The sequence below is a fragment of the Eupeodes corollae genome, chromosome 1 (genome assembly GCF_945859685.1).
Source record: "Eupeodes corollae chromosome 1, idEupCoro1.1, whole genome shotgun sequence".
Taxonomy (NCBI): domain Eukaryota; kingdom Metazoa; phylum Arthropoda; class Insecta; order Diptera; family Syrphidae; genus Eupeodes; species Eupeodes corollae.
Window position 1 is genome coordinate 62,271,206 of NC_079147.1, and position 25,147 is coordinate 62,296,352.

The following is a 25,147-nucleotide window of genomic DNA, read 5'->3' on the forward strand; positions in this document are numbered from 1 at the left end:
AAATCATTCTACTGATCGTGGTGATTTCGTTAGCATTCCGTACTCCACAGAACTTCACAATTATTTACAATACATTGTGTTTATTTTATTTCCAGTCACCGTATATTGTTAAAAAATATATTACTTCTTTAATCCTTTGCATCGGTAAGTTCAGTCAAATCATCAAATTATAGTTGATATTGATAATAATTCCTTTGTTGCAGGTACAAATTCAAAATACGGGAAAAAATAAACCAAAATGAAAGACATCATTCACTTCCGCTTAGCTATAAGTACCGATAAACCAGCAGTTTTAGAATTTTTACGGGAGCACTATTTTCCCTATGAAACATTAACTTATTCTATTGAACCGAAAAAGCAGGATTCTGGTGCAGAGGAAGATATGACAAATTGTGTGGACGTAGCTGATCGATTCTGTTTACTAGCTCTCTATGAAAATCAGATTGTAGGAGCTCGGTCGTTATTAACCAAAGGACCAGACGCAGAACAGGTATTATTGAAAAAAGCATCCGAAATACCTTGGAGTCAGTACGCAAAAGTTTTGAAGATATTAGCAAAAGTTGAAAGAGATGCTAATGTTTTCAAGAAGTTCAACAATTTCAAATTAGCGTTGCATGGAAATGGCTTGGCTGTTCATAAAGATTTCCGTGGAAATGGAATTGGTTTGAAATTGTATGAAAAATCAATGCAAATTGGTAAAGCTTTGGGGTATTCACTTTTTACATGTGATTGCACGAGCATTTATTCAGCACGATTATGTGAACTTATGGGCATGGAATGCACCAATGTTTGCAAAATGGAAGATTATCGGCTTCCGGGAAGCGATGAGCAGTTCATTTTTCCACCTGCACATCAAAAATATATAAAAACATATGCAAAAGTTGTTCAATAATAAAGTTTTTGGGATTAAAATATTAATAATTTATGCAAATGTTTCATTCAAAAAAACTTAAATTTCCAAAAGTGTTACAAGTGTTTAAGGAGCTTGTTACGAGAATCAAATCAAGGAAAGCAATAATTATGCATCTTATTAGTTTCTCTAAGTTTTATTCTCACAAAAACCATTTATGTATTCATTTGAAAATCACAAAATTCAAAATGGAATTTTGTAAACAAACACAAGTTCATCCAGAAACTCGGAACTTTGATTTAACAGAAAATAAAGTTAACGCTTCAATATCTTTTTACCGTCCTTACCGCCATCTATCAATTGGAAAGAACAACCATTATATTTAAATAAACAGATATTTTAACAAAATTATCGTCTTTCTGTAAGTTGTGTCTGCTTAAAAAAATACAAAAGGTTTATGTTATTTAAATTTTGAAATGTTTTGAATAAAAATATAATGTTTGTGAAAAAATTTCTGCATCTATACAATTTGCCTACAAAGGCAAATGATTCAATTTACGTGATGATGATAAATTTCTATGTAAATGCTTTTAAGTATGACCGACTTCTTTATTTCCGGTTGAGAGTCTCGAATATTACTCAATTTATTAACTTCCCATAGGAAGTTATTGTAATGGGTCCGATTTGTCAAATTGAAAATTTTGACATTTCTCGACGTTTCAAGGTCCCTAGAGTCGAAATAAAAGATTTTTAGAAAGATGTCTGTGCGTGCGTGTGTACGTACGTTTGTACGTCCGTACGTCCGTACGTCCGTACGTTCGCGACGTTTTTTTCGTTGTCCATAGCTCAAGAACCAGAAGAGATATGAACTTCAAATAAATTTTGTTATACAGATAATAAGGCAGAAAGATGCAGAAAGGGCTCTCAAGAAAATTGCGTGGGTGGCTTTTTTACCCTAGCAGTTTGAAAAAAAGGTGAACATTTTGGTTAACCCTAAATATCTTACGAACCAAAAACACTAGAGACTTGAATTAAATTTTATATAATAGATTGTAACGTGATACCAAACAGGTATATTTTTTAAAAAAATCAATATAACGGTTTTTTTTTAAATCAATAAAACTGAAAAAAAAAATTTGTCACCTCCAAAATTTTACGACTAAAATATGAATTCATCTTCAAAACAATTTTGTGCAACGAAGAATAATGTTTTTGACATCTGATAAAATTTTGAGAAAAATCTAATTGACAGTTTTTTTATAAAAAATAAAAATCTAAAAAAAACATTACTCAAAGTTCGTAAAAATTGAATATCGATTCAAATATCTTTTCAAAAACTTGAAATTAAGGCTTCAAACTTATTTTATCTTATAAGAAATATTGTTTTCAACATTCTGAAAAATTTTGAAAAAAATCGAATTGACAGTTTTTTTACAAAAAATAAAATCCTAAAAAAATAATTTATAAAAGTTGGTAAAAATTGATTTTCGACTCAAATATCTTTTCAAAACTTTGAGATATTGGCTTTAATTTACTTTAATCTTTCAAAAAATCTTGTTGTCAACATACAATTAAAGTTTGAAAAAAATCGAATTGACAGTTTTTTTTACAAAAAATAAAAACCTAAAAAAAAAATTTATAAAAGTTGGTAAAAATTGATTTTCGACTCAAATATCTTTTCAAAACTTTGAGATATTGGCTTTAATTTACTTTTATCTTTCAAAACATCTTGTTGTCAACATTCAGTTAAAGTTTGAAAAAAATCGATTTGACAGTTTTTGTACAAAAAATTAAAAACCGAAAAAAAAACTAACAAAAGTTCGTAAAAAATGATTTTCGACTCAAATATCTTTTAAAAACTTTGAGATAATGGTTCTTACTAATTTTTACTTATAAGAAATATTGTTTTCAACATTAGGACAAATTTTGAGAAAAATCTAATTGACAGTTTTCTTACAAAAAATAAAAACCTAAAAAAAATGTATAAAAGTTGGTAAAAATTGATTTTCGACTCAAATATCTTTTCAAAACTTTGAGATATTGGCTTTAATTTACTTTTATCTTTCAAAACATCTTGTTGTCAACATTCAGTTAAAGTTTGAAAAAAATCGATTGACATTTTTTGTACAAAAAATTAAAAACCGAAAAAAAAACTAGCAAAAGTTCGTAAAAAATGATTTTCGACTCAAATATCTTTTAAAAACTTTGCGATAATAGGTTCTTACTAATTTTTTCTTATAAGAAATATTGTTTTCAACATTCAGTAAAATTTTGAAAAAAATCGAATTGACAGTTTTTTTTACAAAAACTAAAAACCTAAAAAAAAAGTATAAAAGTTGGTAAAAATTGATTTTCGACTCAAATATCTCTTCAAAAATTTTAAATATTGGCTTCAAACTAATTTTATCTTATAAGAAATATTGTTTTCAACATTGGGTAAAATTTAAAAAAAATCGAATTGACAGTTTTTTTACAAAAAATAAAACTCTAAAAAAAAGCAATACCTACTAAAACTTGGTAAAAATTTACTTTCGGCTCTAATAGCTTTTCAAAAATTAAAAATATTGGCTTCAAACTTATTTTATTTCAGAGAAAATATTGTTTTCAATATTCAGTAATTTTTATATAAAAATCCAACAGTCCGTTTTTTCATAAAAAATAAAATCTACAAAAAATAGTGTGCGCAAATTTGGTAAAAATACATATAGACAAACTTTTAAGCAAGACGAATCGACAGACGGGATGGGAAGTTATCAGTACCAGCTTCTTTTTTTTATTTTCGTTTTATTTTTGAATAGTTTGAATAGCTCCTTTCATTGGTCTTAGAAATGCCCAAATGGAGGCACATTCATACTAAATCCAACAAGCTACTCCCACTAACAATGTCAATATCAATGTGCTAAATAATGCGAAGACATATCACTACAGAAAAGCGTTAAAGAGAGTGCGGTTGTGTTGTTGATTTCCCAACAAAACATATTTTTAAACTGCATTAGTTTTAATGCAAAAAGGGGTATCTACATATTTGACCTTAAATAAAAATAAATCAACGTATTTTGAGAGATCTAGATCAAAAATAAAGCGATTTATTTTACCCATGGAAAATCCCATAAGAATAAGCATATGTGATCCTTCCACAAGAGGCGGTTTTAATATAAATACCGAGCATTTAGTGGTTTGAAGTTTTCTTGATGCAAGTGTAAAGCATGGATAGTGGTAAAGTTGGTAAATTATGTTAAAAAGATCATTTTTCATATCCTATGCTTACGATAAGAACATTGTATTTCAGCTTTGTGTGATCTATTTTGGAATATTAAGGCATTGCATGGAACCCTTTTCATTCAGGTTTGGACAACATAAGCGACTTACTTGCAGTCAACTCCATTATTTGAATTTACATTTGTCATTTTTGCGGTTTTCCCAGGTAATATAAATCAATTTATTTTTGATCTAGATCTGTCAGTTTTGTAGTATTCATGGCATGATAGTTAGTGCGTTGGACTGTCTTGCTAGAGATGTTGGGTTCGATCCCTGCCAATGCCTTCTAAAGTTTTTCACTGGTACTGCCTCTTGTGAGGAGTTGACAAATTCTCCAAGAGTAATTCTTGTTATGAAAAGTGCTTTCTCAAATAAGCCATTCGGATTTGGCTTAAAACTGTAGGTGTCCTCCATCCGCGACAACAGTACTCGCGCACAGGAGTTGTAAGTCACTAGGCCCCTAGTTCTCAACAGACTGTTGCGTAGACGAAGTTACACCATAATAATAACAAAAACAAAATAATTTCAATCGTGTTTTTTTATGCGCCACGGAAAACAAATCAACTTGTTGACGAAAATCTGAACTAACCCAAGGAAAACCTCATTAACTTTTCAAGTGTCATACACTTCAAAATTTGGAACTTTACTTCACTGGCCTTTACTTTCAGCTGATTGTGCAATAAATACCAAAAGCAAAATTATTGACAACAACACACTCTTCAGGCAAGCTACAAGTACATACATCTCGACTTGTATTTTGTACTTTAAGTAAATATTTTTTATTCCTTTTCCGATGTGACAAGGAAACCTTTTATATACTCGTAAAACAAGATTATATATGTATATGTTTCTTGACTAACTTTCCAGTCAATTTTTCAATAAAGATGCCCCTTATGACAATTGCAACAATGCTTGAAGCAATTACTTACAGCTGTTAACCAGGTCCATTTTCCCTCGGCATGGAGAGAACTAAAAATTGTTTTATACCCAAGGATGAAAATACTCGCAAGTCAACCCTAAATATATATAAGACATATAAGTCTATCATCATTCCTTCTTAGAACCTTAGAAAGATTGATTGATATCCATTTAAGGGCAAGTATTGCTACATGATTTCTATCTATCCCTATATTAAAGGTACTCAATTAAAGTTCTTAGACGAGGCTAATTATCTGAGTATCTCGACTCAATTGTTAACGTAATATAAAATTAAAAGTCAAGTTAGCTACTGTAGCTCTCTTCTCTTGCAGAAAAGCTATTGGTAATAAATGGGGCTTACAATCTCGAATTACGCATGGGCTACACACATAATTATCAAACACATCTTACTGTACGGTTGTGGCACAATAGTGTATTGCTTTAGAAAAAGCTATAAGCCGCGACAAACTAAATAAATTAAAACGTTGCCTATAAACAAGCGGATCGCTTCGCACGATATCCTTAGCAAACAAATAGTTGCAAACTCTGATATTCGCCTCAAAGCTTCATTGCAGTGGGTTAACAACAACATTTTAAACTCAGTAACTCTTAAGTATTTAGAATCAATTCCAAACTACGGACTACACCATCCCACAATTTCAATTTGACAGAAACTTACAGGTATCTATACATTCCAGATCTTTCTAGGAGGGCATTCCTAGAAGACGAGTGAGACCACTTTTACACAGATGCATCAAAAACGAATGAAGGATTTGGTGGAGGTGTGTACTCTGAACGACAGAAATTAAGTCACTAGCGGGTTCCAGGCAGAACTTTTGGCGATATAAAAAGTCTTTTCCAGGCTTAAAGAAAACGTGATACGAACATCCGATATCCGTTTTTCCTAGATAGTCAGGCAGCTATCAAATCTCTGGACTCTATCTCTGCAAACTCTATAACAGTCCATAACTGTCGGTCACCTCTAATGGAGATGGCACAACAGTTTAATATTCACCTTCGATTTGTGCCGGGCCATAGAGACATTGTTAGGCAGATGAACTCGCCTCAAATGGTGCTTTACAACACATTCTACCGGGTTTGGATAATGCTGGCATACCAATCACCACTTGTAAACTATCACTATGCAAGACGCTATGAGAAGCCAAACATCAGGTGGAATAACATCACCACTTGTCAGGTCACGAAAAACATCTGGCCTTTACTAGATTTAAAGCAGTCAAGGTGTCTGCTTTCTCTAAGCGGATCGCATAATATGTATATGTAAGCTCGATAATCGGTCTCTAACCGGGCTCTGTCTACCTGCCCGGCTAGGCATATTCTCAAATGACTTTTGCTGAAGCTGTATGGAATAATTTGCTTCACGTAACTTTATGTAACTTTATGTAACAAAATGAACTCAACGAAAGATAATGCTTGTTCGATAATTTGAAAATGTTAAATATCTTATTTTTTTTCTATGGGACATTTTTGAAAATCTGTAAGAAATGTCATGTTATCAAGCATGCCTACTATTTTGTGACGTTTATTGTTATTGTTACTGTTACTTTGATTGTTTTTATTTGTGGCCGCCGACCATAATACTCTAGTTTCAAAATATAAGTTTTTCTGTCTGATATGTTTTTAAATTGATAAATCTAAATATATAATTTTGTTAATACATACATACATACATACATAGGTCAGTAACACAAAATCAGCTACAAATATGTATTAAATTTTTGGATGAGCATCCTTCCTTAGCGATGGGTATAAACCTAATTCTGTACAAGGGAAGGCAGACCTTAGTAACTTGTGGGACGAATTGATTGATATTTTAAATTCGAATGGCCCACCTATGAAAAACCTTGCTGGTTGGAGGAAGGTAAATATAATTGTGATTGTGTAAATAACTTATGTTATAAACACTACAAATATCTAGCCAAGAAAAAATTGAGCCAAAATTTGCTGTCCATGCAAGACCAGAGGTGGGCCATTCGAAGAAGTAAAACTTACGGAATATAAGGACAGAATAATTGAGCTGACATCAATCCACAGCATTCCCCAGGCAGGAAATGAGCCTGTACAAAATAGGAAAAGGTTGGTTTCTTAAAATGTTGTTAACTTTCTACATTATATTTACATTATTGCTTTTCTGTGAAATATAGAAATTTAACCCCGTTTTTGGCAGCCAGTACCCCTAAACGCCGAAAACAGAAGAATACAAATGAATTACTAAATGCTCAAATGGAAAATGATTAAATTTTTCAGCAGGGTGCAATGTTTCAAGCTAAATTCATTGAACAACTCGAAAGACGTAACGACATTACAGAAAATCAATTAAATATAGACCCGTCGTCTATCCGTCGTAGAGTGAAGTTGTGCATTTTGTCGGTTCTATATTTTTGTGAATTTGTTTAAAAACAATAAATCATCATGTCGAAAATTGGTATTAACGGATTCGGACGTATCGGACGCTTGGTCCTTCGTGCCGCCATCTTAAAAGGTGCCACCGTTGCAGCTGTCAACGATCCCTTCATTGATGTCAACTACATGGTTTACTTGTTCAAATTCGATTCAACCCACGGTCGCCGAAGGTGGCTGCTTGGTCGTCAACGGACAAAAGATTACCGTCTTCAGTGAACGTGATCCCAAGGACATCAAATGGGCCAGCGCTGGCGCTGAATACATTGTCGAATCGACTAGTGTCTTCACAACTATTGAAAAGGTTTCAGTTCATTTGAACGGTGGTGCCAAGAAGGTCATCATCTCAGCCCCATCAGCCGACGCACTCATGTTTGTGTGCGGAGTCAACTTGGATGCTTACGATCCATCAATGAAGGTTGTCTCCAACGCCAGTTGCACCACCAACTGCTTGGCTCCATTGGCCAAGGTCATTAACGACAACTTTGAAATTGTTGAAGGTCTGATGACAACTGTTCACGCAACCACCGCCACCCAAAAGACCGTCAATGGTCCCTCTGGCAAGTTGTGGCGTGATGGCCGTGGTGCTGCCCAGAACATCATCTTCAACTTACTGGCATGGCCTTCCGTGTCCCAATCGCCAACGTATCCGTCGTCGATTTGACTGTGCGTTTGGGCAAACCAGCCTCATACGAAGCCATCAAGCAGAAGGTTAAGGAAGCTACCGAAGGTCCCCTCAAGGGAATCCTCGATTACACCGAGGAGGAAGTTGTCTCATCTGATTTCATCAGTGACAACCATTCATCCATCTTTGTTGCCAAGGCCGGTATCTTATTGAACGACAACTTCGTCAAACTCATTTCGTGTTCCCGTGGTCTTTGTATATAAAATTGTGTGCTATCTATGCACCCAACAACTATAAGTACATTTTCAATTAATAACTATTTGCAATTAATGATTTGTGTCAATATTCTGAAACGGTAATCGTCAAAACGATTTATCATTAACGATATCGTCAATAGTTTGCTTCACGTAACTTTATCACTATCGTCGTTTTCAGTATAATATAATTTATTATATTTCAAATACTCTTGTGCTATGACTGAAATGTCAAAATAAACTCAACGAAATATAATGTTTGTTCAATAACTTGAAAATGTTATTAAACTTTTTTTTTGTCTTTGGGAAATTTTTAAAATTTGCAAAAAATGTATTGTCATGTCATGTCACATGTCAACTATTTTGTGATTTTTATAGTTATTGTGAATGATTAAACACTATAAGATTTGTACTGCTCCAATGTTCCAAAAGAATAAATGGTTCAATAATGATTGCAGATTGCAAAAACGAGAAATGAAGCAGAAAATGAGAAGTTATCGAAAAGACCCTAATAACATACATAAACAAAAGATCAGAGTACATCTCCAGCAGGAAATTATACGTATCAACCTTGAACTCCGCTAAAAAGCAATCCAATAAGGACCTAACAGAACAACTTCAAAAAACAAAAAACAGCAAGGATTTTTGGAGAGCAATCAAAAGCATCCAACCGAACTCTATTGCTCGAAACCATATTACGAAGGAAGTTTGGGACGATTACCTCCAGGATATGTATAGTGGCAATGAGGTAGTGTATAGACTTTTTGCCGATACGTATCATCCATTTCTTGATAGAGACATAAGCATGGACGAGCTTATAACAGTTATATTTGGGCTGCGCAATAATAAATCCGCGGGTCCGGATAGGATTCCAAACGAGTTCATTAAGCATCTACCAAACCTATGGTGTGAATATTTACTTTCTTTCTTTCAAAGCCTGTTCGATAACGAAGGAGGAAACCTATCAGGCATTTTTAGAGCAGACATTACAATGATATTTAAAAAAGGTGATAAATCTCTACCAACGAACTATCGACCTATAGCGATCGAAAATTCTTTGATGAAAGTTTACACCCAAATCCTATCAAACAGACTTCAAGAGTGGGCAGAAGAAGAGCAACTAATTCCTGAATTCCAGAACGGTTTCAGAAAAGGACGAAGTTGTGCTGATAACCTCTTTATCCTAAGTGCAATCACAGATTACTCTTGCAAAAAAGAAAGGAAATTTTTTGGTAGTCTTTGTTGACCTTAAAGGAGCATTCGATAGTGTGAATCACGATAAGCTATGGACCCACCTTAGATCCATTGGAGCAAGTGGGAAAATAATACATGCATTTCAAAACATATATGTGAAAACCAAAATTGCTATTAAGACAATAAGTGGCCTAATAGAAGAAGCGAATGTCACAAAGGGTGTTCTACAGGGTGATCCATCAAGTGCCCTCCTATTTAACTTATATATAAATGATTTTGAAGAATTCTTAAGAATCGAGGGCCTTACAGGAATAGACATTTTGGAAACAACAAATGCTATCGTGATAGCATATGCTGACGATATTGCTGTCTTCGCTCAGTCTGAGCTTCATTTAAGAGAAACTCTGAAATCACTTGAAAAATATTTTACAGCAAAAGATATGACATTAAATACTGAAAAATCGAAGATAGTAAACTTTGCAAAAAGAAAAATATCATCTTGCCCGGAAAGATTTGCATATAAAGAAGACTCATTTGAAGTTGTAGATAGCTTTGAATATCTGGGAATAACCTTGAGTCGAACTGGATCTTGTAATGAAACCATGAATGTCTTCAAAACCAAGGCAAGAGCAGCAGCAGTAGTAACCGAAAAAGCTATGAGGAGCCCTTACATGGAAAACTGGGAAGGAAGAATCAAAGTTTATAATTCAACAATTAAATCGACTTTACTATACCTACTGTGTGGAGATATGGGGTCTGGAAGCTGGAGACAAAATTGAAGTTATTCAAACTTCAGTTTTAAAGAAGTTGCTTGGTCTAGCTAAAAACACACAAAGCAATATGGTTCACTTAGAAACTGGTACAATTCCATTAGATTACGAGATAGCGAAAAGAGCTTTGCATTTCTGGGAAAAATTGTTGAATGCCTCTGATGAGCGCCTAATAAAAAAGTGTTACAACGAAATTTTGAGAACCCATAACAACTCCCAACGACCAAACTGGGCAACAAAATTTAAGGCCGCCTTAATGAGTAATTTTATAGATATATGGGAACAGCAAAACTTATTACCTGCTCGTCAATACTTTGTAAGCATCCTTGAAGACAAGAAGAGAAGCATTATAAATGAAGATTTCAGGAAGGCATCTAACTCAACTTCTTGCTGCTATTATGCTCCTTATTTAGCGAACATACAAGAACCAGAATATAAACCGGCTCCGTACCTGAATTCATCCTGCAAACCATACGTGCATAAAGTCTTAGCGCATATTAGGTGCGCGAACAGATATGCCCACAGAAGTTTTAGTTTTACACGGTGATAGACATATATTTGACCCAATGAACATTTCCACATTGTGTAATACATAGGAAGATGATACAATTGAACACTTCCTTTTAGGATGCCCAATTTTTAATGCAGTTAGAAACCACTTCCTATCCCCTATGAACTTAACTGACATGAATAGTATAATGAAAGTTGAAGATCAAAACGTTGCACTGAATGATACAGCATATACAAAAAAGAGAAAAAATATCCGTTATCTTCCACTCTCCTAGCATTTTTTGGTGTTTTTTTGTTGAGAACTTAATAAGCTTTCTAAAAAATGCAATTGCTTGATATTTCTTGCACACACTTATAAAAAAAATCAAATTTATGTAAAAAAAATATGTGCGTCTAGTCAAGTGAACAGAACTGTATGAATGTAGAACGACAACCGTCTGGCGAATTTATTGGTTCCAATATCATTATAAAGTCCTCTTTTGCAATTCCAAAATGACAATTGTTTTATTTATTTAACAACAATGCTTACATATGATTATCGTCTTACGTGAAGTAAGACTATCGTCGAAACGATATCGTCTAACGATTATCGTTTTACGGAATGACCCTGCTCTAGCTCAAAAACGCAAGAATTAACTAGGAGAATTCTTCTGTAACGATCTTAATCACGTTTCGTAAGTGACAATGATCCAAGCGCGACTTTGGCCTATGATAAGAAAGTTAGAGAACCATAGAAACCTTAATTTCCAATAAATTCCATGCGATAGTTTTCGTAATTTATAAAAATGCGAACATTTCTGGGAGAAATATTTATAACAATAAAATAAAACAACGCGTTTATAATTTCGTCAAAAAGAGTTATTATTATTCATTTATTGTATATACCTATATTTAATATTATTATTTAATATTTATATATAATGCCTATACATGATTTCTTATATTTTACATAATATCTCATTTGTTATTTATCATAGCTAACAAATAAATGTATTTTTAATATAATTTATAGTACCTATTAGTTCGTTTTTTGATGTTTGTTTTTGTTTTATTCATATTTTATTGTTGTTCTTTTGTTTTTCGTAAGTGTATGCATTTTGTTATGTTTGTTTAAAGACTTAGCTGCGTTACATTTTGATTTTATGACAATTTTTTTTTCTTAAATAAAACTTAAATCAATTAAAATTTTATTAATGCAATGCTAAAAGCACCGCTTTTGACTCAGCTTTATTTAATATTGCAAAATAAAACAAACAAATAATAAATAAAATCGCTGTTTACAACTTAGAAATCTTTGGTACATTATTTACAATTTTATTAATTTACAATAATATTTTCTTCTTTCTTTTGTTTATTTGATTTTATTTAAAATAAAAATTAGGAAATGCATATTGCCTTAATAATTAGGATTTAAACAAAACATAAATTATTAAAAAAGAAACTAAAATTCAGAAATTTCTTAAGTAGTCAGAAAAGTTATTTACACATTTTTATTTATAAATAATATAATCTATAACGTGTTACGATATACGATGTCCTTGCTACATTAAAATAAAATTATTTTTTTATTATTAAAAATATAAAAAGAAAAACTTAAGTTCCACAGAGAGATCGAGCCTTAACAAGAAAAACCCACAAAGCAGTCTCTTTTCAGTCTAGTTTTGTAGAATTTCAAAGGAAAAACAAAAAAGTAGCGTTTTCGACGTTAAGGTGCGTAGCCAGGACTTAGTTTTTTAAGAAAGAATACAAAAACAACTTAAAATCTAATTCGGGAAACATAAATTAATATTTTCTCTTCTTTTTTATCTAGGGCATACTTTTTATAGGAATGGTTCGGGAATCCGATATAGAACACACAAAATCTTCTCATTTCTTTGCTAAACTTCCAGTCAAAGGCTTCGTTTTCGGTGAGTTTTCGAATTTTTGCTGCAAAGACGACACTTTGCCTGTTGTTGATGTTGCAGTTGCTGGACGTTGAGCTGTACTTGCGGGTGGTTTAGTTGCGTTTGTTAATAATGAACTTGCATTTTCGAGAGGCTTTTTATTGTTTGTTGATATCGTCCGACCAACTGTGGGCTTTGTGCCTGCACTTCCGACAGTTGGCTTTGTAAGTGGTTTTGGTTTAGCAGCACCTGATGAGGGCAGTGATTTCTTAGGTGCCGCATCAACTGATTTTATATCGAGGGCTGTTGTCTTAGCCAGGGGACTGGGTGACTTACTAAATGATTTATTGCCTCTTGAGGCGATTGTCGAAGGTTTGGGGTTGATAGTTGGTGTTCTCCCGGTCCTGCCCGTTAAGGATTCGTTCTCAACTTTGGGTTTGAAGCTGGAGAAAGCGTTTGCGTTTGCGTTTGCATTCGCTGGAGTGGATGTGTCAGATCGAGTTGGAGCGACCCTAGCAATGGGTGCTGCACTACTCACTGTCGACGGTCGAATATAGCCACCAGAAGCGGTGCTACTTGTGGATTTGATGTAGTCCGGTTCTGATTCTTGATCCCCACTGGGGACATTTTCATAAGGCGCTATTGGCTTTATCCCTTCGGAACTGGTAGCACTTTTGAGGGTCGAAGCCGAGTATATGGAGTCTACGTTTCTTTTCTCGATCTCATTCACAATCTCTCCAAGAAGACCCAGACCATCTGAGCTTTCTTCTGCGGAGGCCTGAATAGGCGACACGATCTCATCGATCACCGAATAAATGTTATCGGATCCCGTTGGGGATGGTGATTCTTTGATATCCGAAAGTGGCTCTTCTACCGCCTCACAGTCATCATAGGTGTGGTCAACTTTTGATGATATAGGCAGTTGATAGCCCGAAGAAGTTGTCGATGGGGTTTTCTTTATTCCCGGTGGTGCTGGTGGTCTTGGCGGAGGACTCTTGGGTCTTGCCGTTCCAATAACACTCTTGGGACGGTTAAGACCAGGTGGATTTCTCATGGAACCGAAAGTCTGAACGATAGGTTGCTTCTTCGTTGGACTTCTCATACTTTGAGCCCTCTTCACTAGATTTTTGGTCTCATCTTGAAGTTCCGAGTCGGAATTGGATGTGTCCGTTTGAGGAATTGGAGCTGAAATTTCGATATTCTTAAGCTTCTCCTTGTCAATTACTGGCTTGACTTTCGGAGTGTACTTATCCTCCTTCTTTAGGAAAGACGCAATTCGTTTGATAGTTCCATCTTTTTGACGGTTGTTTAGCTTGGGATCCGTGTGCAATGGAACTGGTGGAGGTGGAGCTGGATGGTTGATCGGTGGAGCAGTTGGAGCAGGTCGAACAGGAATAGCTTCACTTGTCTTCGGTGTAATACCTATCTCCCTGCAAGTTGAGGTCTCAAGAACAGGATTTGAAATTATAGGACGTGGATGCGAGCCCGGATTGGGAGGAGGAAGTGCAGGTGCCGATGAATCTGAAATCTTCCCCAAAGTACTGGCCTTCTTCATACCCAGCACAACACCGTTTGGCTTTTGCAAATCCATCCTATCGAGTGTCGCGTGTTTTGGAACTGGAGGAGCCAAACGTGCAGGGACACCTCCATTGCTGGACTCATGAACCATTGACGATTTGCTAACCGGATGAACAAACGCTACATTCGGTGCAACCACTGCTGTAGGTGGAGCCGAATCTGAGAGCGGTCTCAAAGTGAATCCTTTGAATTTTCCAAACATTCCGTTGTTAATTGTCGATGCATCCGAATCCGACGGAGACTTGAGCAACGCTGAATTCATATCGTCCGTACTGCTTGGTGTAGATTTTGGCAATCCCCCATTCGGCGCTGATGGTGGTCCTCGAGGAGCTGATCCCTTGCTTGTTGATTTCATACTGAAAGAAAGTTTTTCAAGACTGTTGTTAAATTATTGGAATGAAATCAAATTTGAAAAGTGCATTTAGATAGAAATTTTACGTGAAGAGAGTTAACCAAAAACAAAGAACCATTAACCATACAAACGTGTGAAGGTGAAAACGTAAACGTGCGAAACAACAACAAAATTACCATAAAGCATTTGAAATACAGAAAAACAAAAAATCAAAAAACTACAACACAAATGTTATTTTATTAAATTATAAAATTGTTTATATATATTTTTTTTAATCTAAATTAATTTTACAAACAAAATATAGCTAACTTAGTAATTAAAAAACACAGATCGGCAGTACGTTTTGGCATAATACATTTTTGTTTTTAAATTAAGGTGAGTTTTTGAGATTTGATAATTTGATTATGTGATGAAAATGAGTGGGAGTTAATAATAATACTTTTTTAAAGGATAAAGTTGTCATTAGTTCGATTCTCGCCTTAAAGTTATTCTACCACATCAGGTTTTTAAGATTTTTTTTTTTTAATTTCAAAGGCAACTTAATACGGTTTTTTAAAGGCTAAGGTTAAAACCGAAACAGTTTTTAACAATAAACTGTATGATGATTTTACAAAGGACAAATCTTTGAAACAGAATTCAGAATCTGGACTTTTACTAAAATTTAAAAAATACCTATTTTTAAAATTATTTTTATAATTTTTAAAACTATTTTTATCATTTTCAAAACTTGATTTTTGACATTTCTTAGAACACGAGGACGAATAAACTACAAAAAATACTTAGAAAGCATTTTGACTTTTTCTTTTAAAAACCGTAAACATGAATGGTTCAACTTTTTTTTTTAAAGTTATATAAAGAAGAGTGAAATCCAACAACTTATAAAGAACACTTCAAGTATTTAAACTGAATATTGAAGATAGGGAATTGAGATTTAGAAAACCATCACGAATGTTTTTAAAGAAGAACTTCTCCATTCATTTAGAATTTTCGAAAGTCTTGTGCAGCAATTAATTCTTTGCACATAACAATTTCCAAACTTTAAGTATTTTTGTTAACTGTTAGAAACATTTAATGCTGTTCAATTATTTCAATGATGGTTGCATTTAGCAATTAACAAATTAAGTTAATTTTATAACAAAATTACTGAATTGATTCAAGTTTTAAAAAATAGTTAACAAAAACCGGTTAACAAATTATAAGCTTAGGCAAGAAGTTCGTTTTTTGGTGACTATGCATCCATTATATTGAGATTCTTCCTTTTAGCGTTTTAATATTTATTAACAATCTCACGCTTTCTTACACGTTTGTCTATTGGATATAAGACCGGAGATTGTATCGTAGGTCGGAGTCAGTGTAAAAGTTAATGCTGACTACATACATTAAATGTGAACCGTATTTATGAAGTTGTTGTTGTGAACGATTTTGTGAAGGATTTAGCTTTTTAAAACATTTTTTTTAATGTTTAATTTTAAAATGTCCATAATGACGATGATGAAAACCAACACATATTCATCTGCAGCAGTCATGTGGCCCCACACCATAACTACTTCGATAACATGTTTCGCTATAGGTGTCAGGTTTATAAATTGTAGCAAACTGTTGGAGTTTATTAAACATTAAATCTGCCCTTAACGAAATATATCACATCAATACACAAAACTCTTTGACCTGCCTTTGTATTCCTTAACGTATTCGACATGTTTTTTGTTTGTTTTTAAAACTTGAGGCTTTCATTTTAAAACTCAAATATTGTAAAGGACCTCAGAATCAATCAGAATCAGAATCGTGTAAACTTTTTTTTTCATAATGTTTGTCCAATTTCAGCCTCACATTGCGTTGATGTAATTTTTTGATTTTTCAGTCAAAGAAACATCAAAGACCCCAGTCAGTCAAAAACATCAAAGATCCGAGGACGAATTTTATTTCCAGGCACTTTTGCAGCTTGACACACTTTTAAAACTTTACTAGGTGATCCGGATATCGGCTGTACGAAACCACGTGTCTGAAAATGCTTTGAAATGGCTTTAAAGTTTGAATATCGTAGTACGCCAATAATTAAGTGGGATATTTCATTTCGATTTTATAAAAAGGAATATCTCAAAAACCTGATGTGATAAGTGGTTTTTTAGTTGGATTTACATTAAGGCTATTCGAAATGTTTAGTAAAATTGCCAGGAACAAAACTTTGTCGACCAAATGAAGATGAAGCAATGGGTCTATAAGCTTGAATATTACTTCTGAGATCGTATCCGAACAGGGAACCTAAGACCCTCTTTGGGGACTTAAATTAAAAGTGAACTTGAAAGTTAAGGATTTGATTTACAATGTTTTTTTTTAATGATGAATGATTTTTTAGGAATAAACTCTTGGACTTACTTCAAGGATAATTAATGCTCATTTGCAAATTAAACTTAAGACTTCATGAAAATGTAAATGTGTAACGCATGAACTTTTACTCAAAATCTCACCAACAAAAATTCAAAATCAGACATAATTAGAACACAAAACTTTGCATAAAATATTAATTATAATTATTTTAGCATTTTATGCTCTTTTTTCAAAAATAAAATAAAAATAAAATAAAATCTAACTAATTCGAAAAAAAGCCCAATGCACATATTGAGTTTGAGATTTTGATTTGGTATTTTAAAATATTTTTGAATATCACGTTAACTGATAAACAAACCTATTATTTGAATCTATAGTATAATCTGTGCTATGGCTAAGTGCGTGCGGATTAGTAGTTGAACACAATTTAATATCAGTTATTTGTAATTTTCTTTTAGTAGGATTATTGTTATTTTTAATGCTTGAAGAAGAAGAAGTAGTAGTAGTTTCAGAAGAGGGTGCAGTTGTGGATATGATTGTTTTTTCAGAAGAAGAAGGCGTTGAATTGTTACTACACAATGAACGTGGTGAATGTACATACATATTTTCGAATAGTTTTCCTGGCATTTGAGGATTATTGCGACAATAGTAGACGAGGAAACCGAGTAGGGCCATAACAGGAACAACTCCCAAGAAGAATATGAACATGAAGCGTGTGAATCCTTCGAGACCTGTAAAAAAGATATAAGATATTAAAAAGCTCTTTTATGATGTGAAGTTTAAACTTACTGTTTGGATTTGTTGCTGGTCCACTGTCTTTTGATCCACCAGGTCCTGGAGCGTTACAGAAGGGCGGCGCATAGCCTTCATTGCAATGACAGTTGCCCTTACTGTTGCAAATTCCGTTTCCATTGCAGTTTTCGGGGCATTCGACGCCAAAACCACTCGATCGTAAGTCTTCGATGCCAATGCACTTTTGACCGACACACATTTTATTCTCACCACACTTAGCACCATTGGGAGTGAGACCAGGGTCTGTCGACTGCAAACCCAGATCCACAATAGCAGTTCGACAGGGAATGATATTGCCATCGTGATTCAAGAAACTATGCGAAAGCACAGCTACAGACTCCATTCCGAACTCAAGGCGTTCGTTTAAATGGCGACAGTGCAACATTCCACAGAATATATCCTCCTTCTTACATTGGAAGTACTTGTTGTTAATTCGATCAAAGCCACAGTTGCCATGGCGACTTCCATTGTTATTTTTCCAATAACAATGCTCTGAACTCTCCCCAGACGGTCCCCATAAGATCCTGCATTGATTGCTGCGAGACCTACAGGTTCCTTGATAGCAATAAGCATTCCCTCCATCACAGGTCTCAGTGTCGCGTTTGAAGACATTAGTTGGACAGTACTCCGATTCACCAGTACAATACTCGGACAGATCACATTCGTTTTCCGATGGTCGACAATTTGTCCCGGCAGTCTTCGGTCGACACGTACTTAAATCACAGCATTCACCTGTGGCACATGATGCATTCGTCCTTAGCATGCAAGTATTTGGATCGCAGCAGGTGTTTTTACAATACTCGGGCAAACCACAGTCACATTGTTCACCTGGTTCGACAAAACCATTTCCACATTGTGGGGAATCGAATAGTTTTGTGGGTTTGTTTCGCAAACAATAATTCATGCCACGTGAGAAGGCAACATTTAGTTGATCAATACTGCAAGAACTCCAATAATGTGGCACTACCGAAGTACTCGATGCCGACATTATACATTTCTCTTCGGGACACCGACAGTCGGGAGTGTCGTGTTCCATGCCGAAATTATGACCCATTTCATGAGCCATTGTTGCGGCAACTACGGCAACAATTTGACTATGCTCCATGGAAACACCGCCAGAATATTCGTAGGTACAAATTGGGCCTTTCAGAGCTTTGCCTGCAAGAAAATACAGAAAAAAAAAACAAAATGACAAAAAAGAACATCAAAAATATATATAAAATTGTTTTGGGAGATTTTTAACTGATTCATGCTCTTTGATTTTGTAGCTTGGCGAATGCACATTTTACACACCTTAAAATTTTAAAGGGAACTTAAGGTTATTCAATTCGATCCACCGTCAGCCAGATTGATCGTAGTGCGATCTATGGTAGACAAGCTTTCAATATCATGGATATCAGAACTTTCCGAGGAGCTAACTTGAAAAATTCTCTTACCACTACCTTCAATATAGTCAAGGTGACACTACAGGTTTTCAGAACAAAGACAAATTAAGAGAATTATTGGCAGCATAAGAAGTCTTCGCAGAAGTCGCTTTTCACTTGCTTCGTTCTATGAGGACCGTTGGGTCGGTGTGTAGGAAAATGCACAGGCAATCAAATCTACATAAAAGTACCAGAGCTTTTCTCGAGCTATTGAAGCAGAAAAAGAGAGAGGAACACCAACTTCTCAGAAGGTGCTGTAGCTGATATTGAGATTTTCAGTAGCAGAAATGACGTTTAAAAGTTTTACTCTGAAGTCAATCAAAATGTACAAGGTTATTTATAAACCTTGAACCGTTCTACAAAGACAAAAGTTTAAACATCCTAAAACAACTCTGGCTAACTCTAAGGATATGGAAGAAGGGCGATGACGATTTAAATTCCGTTATTAACTGTCCAACATTCTCAAAAACCTCACTTGGACGAATTGAAAGTTCTCACACTTAAGCTGTAATCAAACAAAGCCGCTGGAGTAGCTGACCATAATGCCGAGCATCTACCTAGTAAGGTTAAAGTAGCTGATGGCTGAAAAAGCCGAGACACTTACAAGGAACTTCACAGCTCGTTAAAACCATTTGGAGCTAGTTATGATATGTTTCAGACCATATATCGGAATTCACCAGATCACTGGCATCATTTAAGTAGAAGTCTCATGCATTCTTAAAAATGTTAGTAGATATGGTCAGAGAAAAGTATTCCGATAAATTATTAAAGCAACTTTGCTGTTGGGCCAAGAAAATAATTAGATTGCTTTCAGAAAAAAGTTCTTCGCTTAGTCAAGTATGCAAAGACGATGAGTCCAGACCTAGACCTAGCCGCTAGAATAAAAGCAATAGTAGTAGGTAGTGATCTTATCCAACTTTGAGTGCGCAATTGGTAACTGTGGAAGATCGGGTGAGGGCCTCTTTACACCGGGGTGTACTGTCTGGAAAATGGAATGCGAGGCAGTGCAAAACATCTATTTAATATGTTTCCAAGCCGTTGATTGCTCATTTGAAATTTTCCTAGGAATTAGACCTTGGTGTGGGGTTATTGCCAAGGATTGTTAGGTCAATGTTATTAACAACAAGGGAACAGGAAAGTGGACATCCAGCAGGAGGTTGATCGATTCTTTGCTTGAGTTTTCTTAGAAGTGGTCAGCAGTTTTTAGGCAGCTAGGCATTTATAGGATTTTAAGGGAGTTTTCGCTGTACTAAAGACTTTTCTATAAGTACCCGTGTAATTTGTAATTTTTTTTACGAGTACTGACTCTTGCGAGGAATCGACAAAGCCTCCTAGAGTAATTCCTGTCATAAAATGTGCTTTCTCAAATTAGCCTTTCGGATTCGGCTTAAAAACTTAAGGTCCCCCCATCTCTGAAAACATTACTCACAAAGAGGAAGGTTGTTCTATATTTGCAGGAGTAAATCTTTCAGAAATGCTAGAGGAAGATCAAAAACTCCACCGGAATCTTCACACGAATGGCTGGTAGGGTTGTTGAGGTTATATATTTCTATACCCATGGACTTTCTTTGTATTTTTTCAGAAGTGTAGAACTTGAAGTAGCCAGAACTTTTTTCGACAGAATTTATATATTAAAAAAAAGAACAGAACTGAGCTACACTAACGTCACTGTCAATGGTTACTGAAAACCAAGATTGCTTTTGTGGGTTTAACAACAGGGCCGGTTCAAAATGGATAGTTTGTCAATCCGCTAGTCTAAGCCAATAAGACCGAAACGATTGAATACATTCACCGCGTTATTGCTAATATATGGAAAAGCGCTGGAAAAAGTCATAGAACGGCAGACTTCCAGATACTTCCAGACGGTAACTATAATGTCAAAAGATTATCTTTCAAATAAAGTCAAATTACATGACATTTTAAAAAGAATTATTTGTATACTATTCCATAGTTCGATACACAAACAAAAACATTCTTTAAAAATGCAAGAGCCATTCGTGTGTCTTAGCATCATCTTTAATTACCCTTGAGGCCCAAAATAGGGAACAAATAATTAATTTAAATGGTTTATGTTTCCATTTAAAAGAAGCAAAGTTCAGAATAAAGAAAATAATAAAAAAACTTTAATCAATACGAAAAAAGACACTGATTTATGTAACTTACCCACAACACCACCATTGAATGGCTCTTTAGTCAATAATTGAGCATTATCATTAGGATGATTCACAGCCAATTTCGTACGACGATAATGTAAGAAATTTTTCAATGTCACATCACCATCTTGAGAGAAATCAATTTCATTCGCTTCATTCCATACAACAACCCCAACCAAAGCGATAAAAATATTCAAAGGTTCATAGAGCTGAAAAATAAAATAAAAATAAATTAATAAAAAGTGTCAATCAATTTTTTTTTATTTTAAATTCTTACCGCATTAACAATATTAGCCAAATCCTTACAATGTCTATGGACTTTCTTCATATTCTCACCCAATGATTTATAAACTTTAATATCAACAACTATGACCAGTTCGACGAACGATGAATGTTTGTTGGCATTGAAAGGTCCACGAATTATATTATTATCAATGCTGTTCGATCGTTTGTACTGCAAAAGAAAAATATTTAATATTTTTATTATTTGGTGCATCGATCTTCTTGAAGGCTTATGAGAAATGAGGTAAAGAAACTTACTCGTAAGATTCGATTGAACTCAGAGCCATCGATTCGGTTTTGAATGTTATCCCAGTTTTGAGGCCGTTCGTTCGTCTCGTGAATGTGATTTGATTCACTGTTGTATCCACATGTTGCATTGTGTAAGATGTCAGCATGTCTGAAAGTGAGATTAAAAGTTGCAATGATTATCTAGGTAGTAACTAATTTTAAGTGATCTTAATTTTTGTATTTATATTTTAAATTTTGTAACCCTTATTATGCCAGGACACAGTGTCAACATTAGGAAAGGGAAAGAAGATTTAAAAGAAGGTATGGGTGAAAAAAAGAGAAAAAAGACTATTCAAAAGCCCAAGCACATCAGCTTGCAAGGTGTAACAAGTCGTCTGAGTTTTGGAACCTGGTCCGAAAACTTGAAGGAAAAACATTTACTATTAGCCCGGGACTTAATTCAAATAGAATGCAAACATATTTTGAGCAACTTTTAAATCCAGATTCGCCAAATACGTTTCTGAATCAGTATGCCAAGCCTGGCTTCAAAAATAATATTTTAAATGGAAGAAGTGTTTAAATCGATTAACAAACAAAAGGATGGAAAGGCTGCGGGCTCAGATGGTATACCCGCAGAATTATCTAACACAAGTATTTAACCTTTGAGAAAGGAACCATCCCAAATCAGTTCAGCGATGGCTTGATTCCCAACCCGCAAGAAGGGAAGCACTGAAGTTCCGGAAAACTACAGAGGAATCTTGGATTGTCGCTTAAGTTCGGTACAGTACTGCAAATTTATACAAGACTGCCAAAGCATCTGTGTAGAATAGCCAATGCTGATCAGAATGGTTCCAAACATTATAAGTAGGAATCGAGTACGCAGGCGTTAACATTAAAGCTCTTCTTTTCGCTGATGAAATTTTTCTGCTCGCGTATATTCAACAGTCAGCTAACATATATTGGAATTATTTATGTTTTATGCGGCGCAAGCTTGGGGAGGTCGAAAATATGAACAAGTAGAAAAACTGCTCAGATTTTACAAAAAACGGATTTTCCACCTTCCTTCGAGTACACCAAACTACATGACCATGTTGGAAACGGGTTTATCGCCTTTATTTATAAAAACACTCAAGCTGCAGGTCGCTTACATCCTCAAAACTCTGGATATGTTAAGTTATCGTCTCCCAAAGAAAGTAGTTCTTCAAAGAATCCAATCCCGAAGTGGATAATTTAAAGACTAGATAGAACTAGCCGAGCGGGTGAATGTTGACCTAAGTTATAGTAACCTTGCCTCTTAGAAGCCAACTTTATATCGCCTAATAGCTCGTCTGAATAAAGCCTCAAGAGAACAATACAAGGAGCAAGCCAAAAGCTCACTACAACGCATGATTAACAATAGACTACACCACGATCTCCGGGTAAGAAACTACTTCCAAGACAAATATATCATCGAACAAATTTCGTGCATATTCCGGCTAAGAGGAGAACTTCTTAATCTGAACTACGTTCCTTACCGCGAGAACTTACCGATTTTATGCAATCTGTGCAACTTGAAAGAGCGCGAGGATGTTTTTCATTTTATTAAGAGAAATAAGAAGACTTATCCTAGGCAGTGACTTTCTTTTAAATACAGAAATCATAAGCCTTCTACAGGAAATGGATTTCACAAAGTTATATGCATATTGCAAAACAGCACTTAAATATAGACATCAAATTTTTAATGAAGCGTTTTAATCTTAAACTGCAATTTCTTTTTTCAATTTGTGTAAAGTTATACTTTTAGTTGTCAATTGGTTTGGAATTCCTGAAGGCATTCCACATTCGCGTAGTACGGCTGAAGCTGGGCTTAAGGGTATACTGATAAATAAATTCTTGAAGGCGTGAGAATTACAGTCCAATATTTTGAAAAGAGGAATGCAACTGGCTTTAATACTTAAGTATAATACTGTACAAAATTAAAGACAATACTCTTCCTTAAAGACTCTTCAAGAAACATAAATAAGTTATACTGAAGCTTCGGACGAATATAAAATGTTGAAAGTCAAATCAGAACGGCAGACAAACTTCTTGCAACGGCTAAGGAAACTCTAATATCTTGCGGCCTTCCTTATCCTTAAAGAAGAGGTGGTTGAAGATACTCATACCGAAATTTTCGAAATGTTCTGGTCAGGGTACTGTCATCAGCGAAGCAGGTAAGTGGATTATATTAGATGTTTCAGCTAGGAGTTCAATAATAAACATGAAAAAAGTGTTGGAGACAAGACATTGCCCTGGGGCACACAAGCATTTATTTATTAACACATCCAATACAATATGTATTGAAGGGTCTGAAAGTTAAATTCAAATTCCATGAAGATCTTAAGTGAAGGCATGTAATTTCGATAAGAGAGCCTGATGTCTAAACCTATAAAATGATTTCGAAATATCGAGCGAAATAATATTACTTGCTCTATAAGGATTTGTTCCACTATTCGGAAGTATTGCCATTACTCCGGTCATTAAGAAGCTATCGTATTTCAAAATATATCTTAGGATAAGAAATGAGCGTTTACGTTAACTTGAAAGCAGGCCGTTAGTGCATTCGGTCCATAATTTGAGGGAGAAGAGGATTCACATTTTTGGGGATTGACAGAACAAATACTCTTTCCATCTTCTTAGAACGGGGCCTGAAGAGCAGAAAAAGCTTATATAGTGGTTTTGCAAAAACACCTCTTTGAAATTTAAGCAGACATATGATCCGAACAAGCGGATTTATACACGTTTAGATGTTTTAGAACTTTTACAATACGAGTACGAAAAAAGATTGGTCTCATAGAATAATTAGTGCGTTAAGGAACTAAGGTAGTTATGACATTATTAACGAAGTATGAATTTAGATTTTACAATTGAGCTAACTTAAGAATCGTTTGGAAGAATTTATCAAGTTTCTTACGAATGACTTAAAACATGTATCGATTTTGTAGAAATTTAGATCGTAATTTTTGTCAGTGTATAAATTTGGTCCGTCGAATATAGGCTTTCCGGACAATGCAGTATTTTTGGCCATTTATTAATTTGTCGCGTTGGATAGGCGTTTCAGCCTTGCTTGAAATGTTTCTGCTAACCTCTAAAACTATATCGCCTTAAATGTCATAAACCCCAAAATTTGTCTAAAGACCAAAAATTAAAAAAAAAAAAACAAATCGAAAAAAATCCAAAGCGAATGTCGTAACGCCCAAACAAATTTTAAATTAAACAACGCCCAAATTGTTAGTTATTGTTTGGACGCAAAGAATTTTGAATTTGGGTTTTAGGCTTTGTGATAAATATTTTTGGCATTATGACGAT

General features: G+C 34.6%; 2 protein-coding genes and 1 pseudogene across 3 annotated transcripts in view; 2 read left to right on the forward strand and 1 right to left on the reverse strand.

The window, feature by feature from the left end:
• On the forward strand, positions 1 to 925 carry LOC129940270 (uncharacterized). The gene is made up of 2 exons (XM_056048554.1): positions 1 to 144; positions 204 to 925. The coding sequence occupies exon 2, from the start codon at positions 239 to 241 to the stop codon at positions 890 to 892; it is 654 nt and encodes a 217-aa protein (XP_055904529.1). The 5' UTR covers positions 1 to 144; positions 204 to 238; the 3' UTR covers positions 893 to 925.
• A 6,454-nt stretch (positions 926 to 7,379) lies between these two features.
• LOC129939690 (glyceraldehyde-3-phosphate dehydrogenase 2-like) lies at positions 7,380 to 8,335 on the forward strand (annotated as a pseudogene).
• Positions 8,336 to 11,836: 3,501 nt separating this feature from the next.
• The window catches only part of LOC129943417 (disintegrin and metalloproteinase domain-containing protein 12), a 208,313-nt gene continuing 195,002 nt past the window's right edge, over positions 11,837 to 25,147 (reverse strand). Inside the window, exons 5-10 of one of the 2 annotated variants that reach the window (XM_056052966.1) lie at positions 21,851 to 21,989; positions 21,588 to 21,764; positions 21,321 to 21,519; positions 17,731 to 18,891; positions 17,543 to 17,672; positions 11,837 to 14,617 (exon numbers count right to left, since the gene is read on the reverse strand). In XM_056052966.1, the coding sequence (XP_055908941.1) occupies positions 12,667 to 14,617; positions 17,543 to 17,672; positions 17,731 to 18,891; positions 21,321 to 21,519; positions 21,588 to 21,764; positions 21,851 to 21,989 (3,757 nt within the window). In that variant the 3' untranslated portion in view covers positions 11,837 to 12,666. Of the gene's footprint in view, positions 14,639 to 17,542; positions 17,673 to 17,730; positions 18,892 to 21,320; positions 21,520 to 21,587; positions 21,765 to 21,850; positions 21,990 to 25,147 lie in introns of both variants that reach the window. The other variant, XM_056052886.1, reaches the window with a different exon arrangement.

Excerpts from the sequence above, each read along its gene's own strand:
- LOC129940270 (XM_056048554.1), top strand. The coding sequence starts at position 239 with ATGAAAGACATCATTCACTTCCGCTTAGCTATAAGTACCGATAAACCA.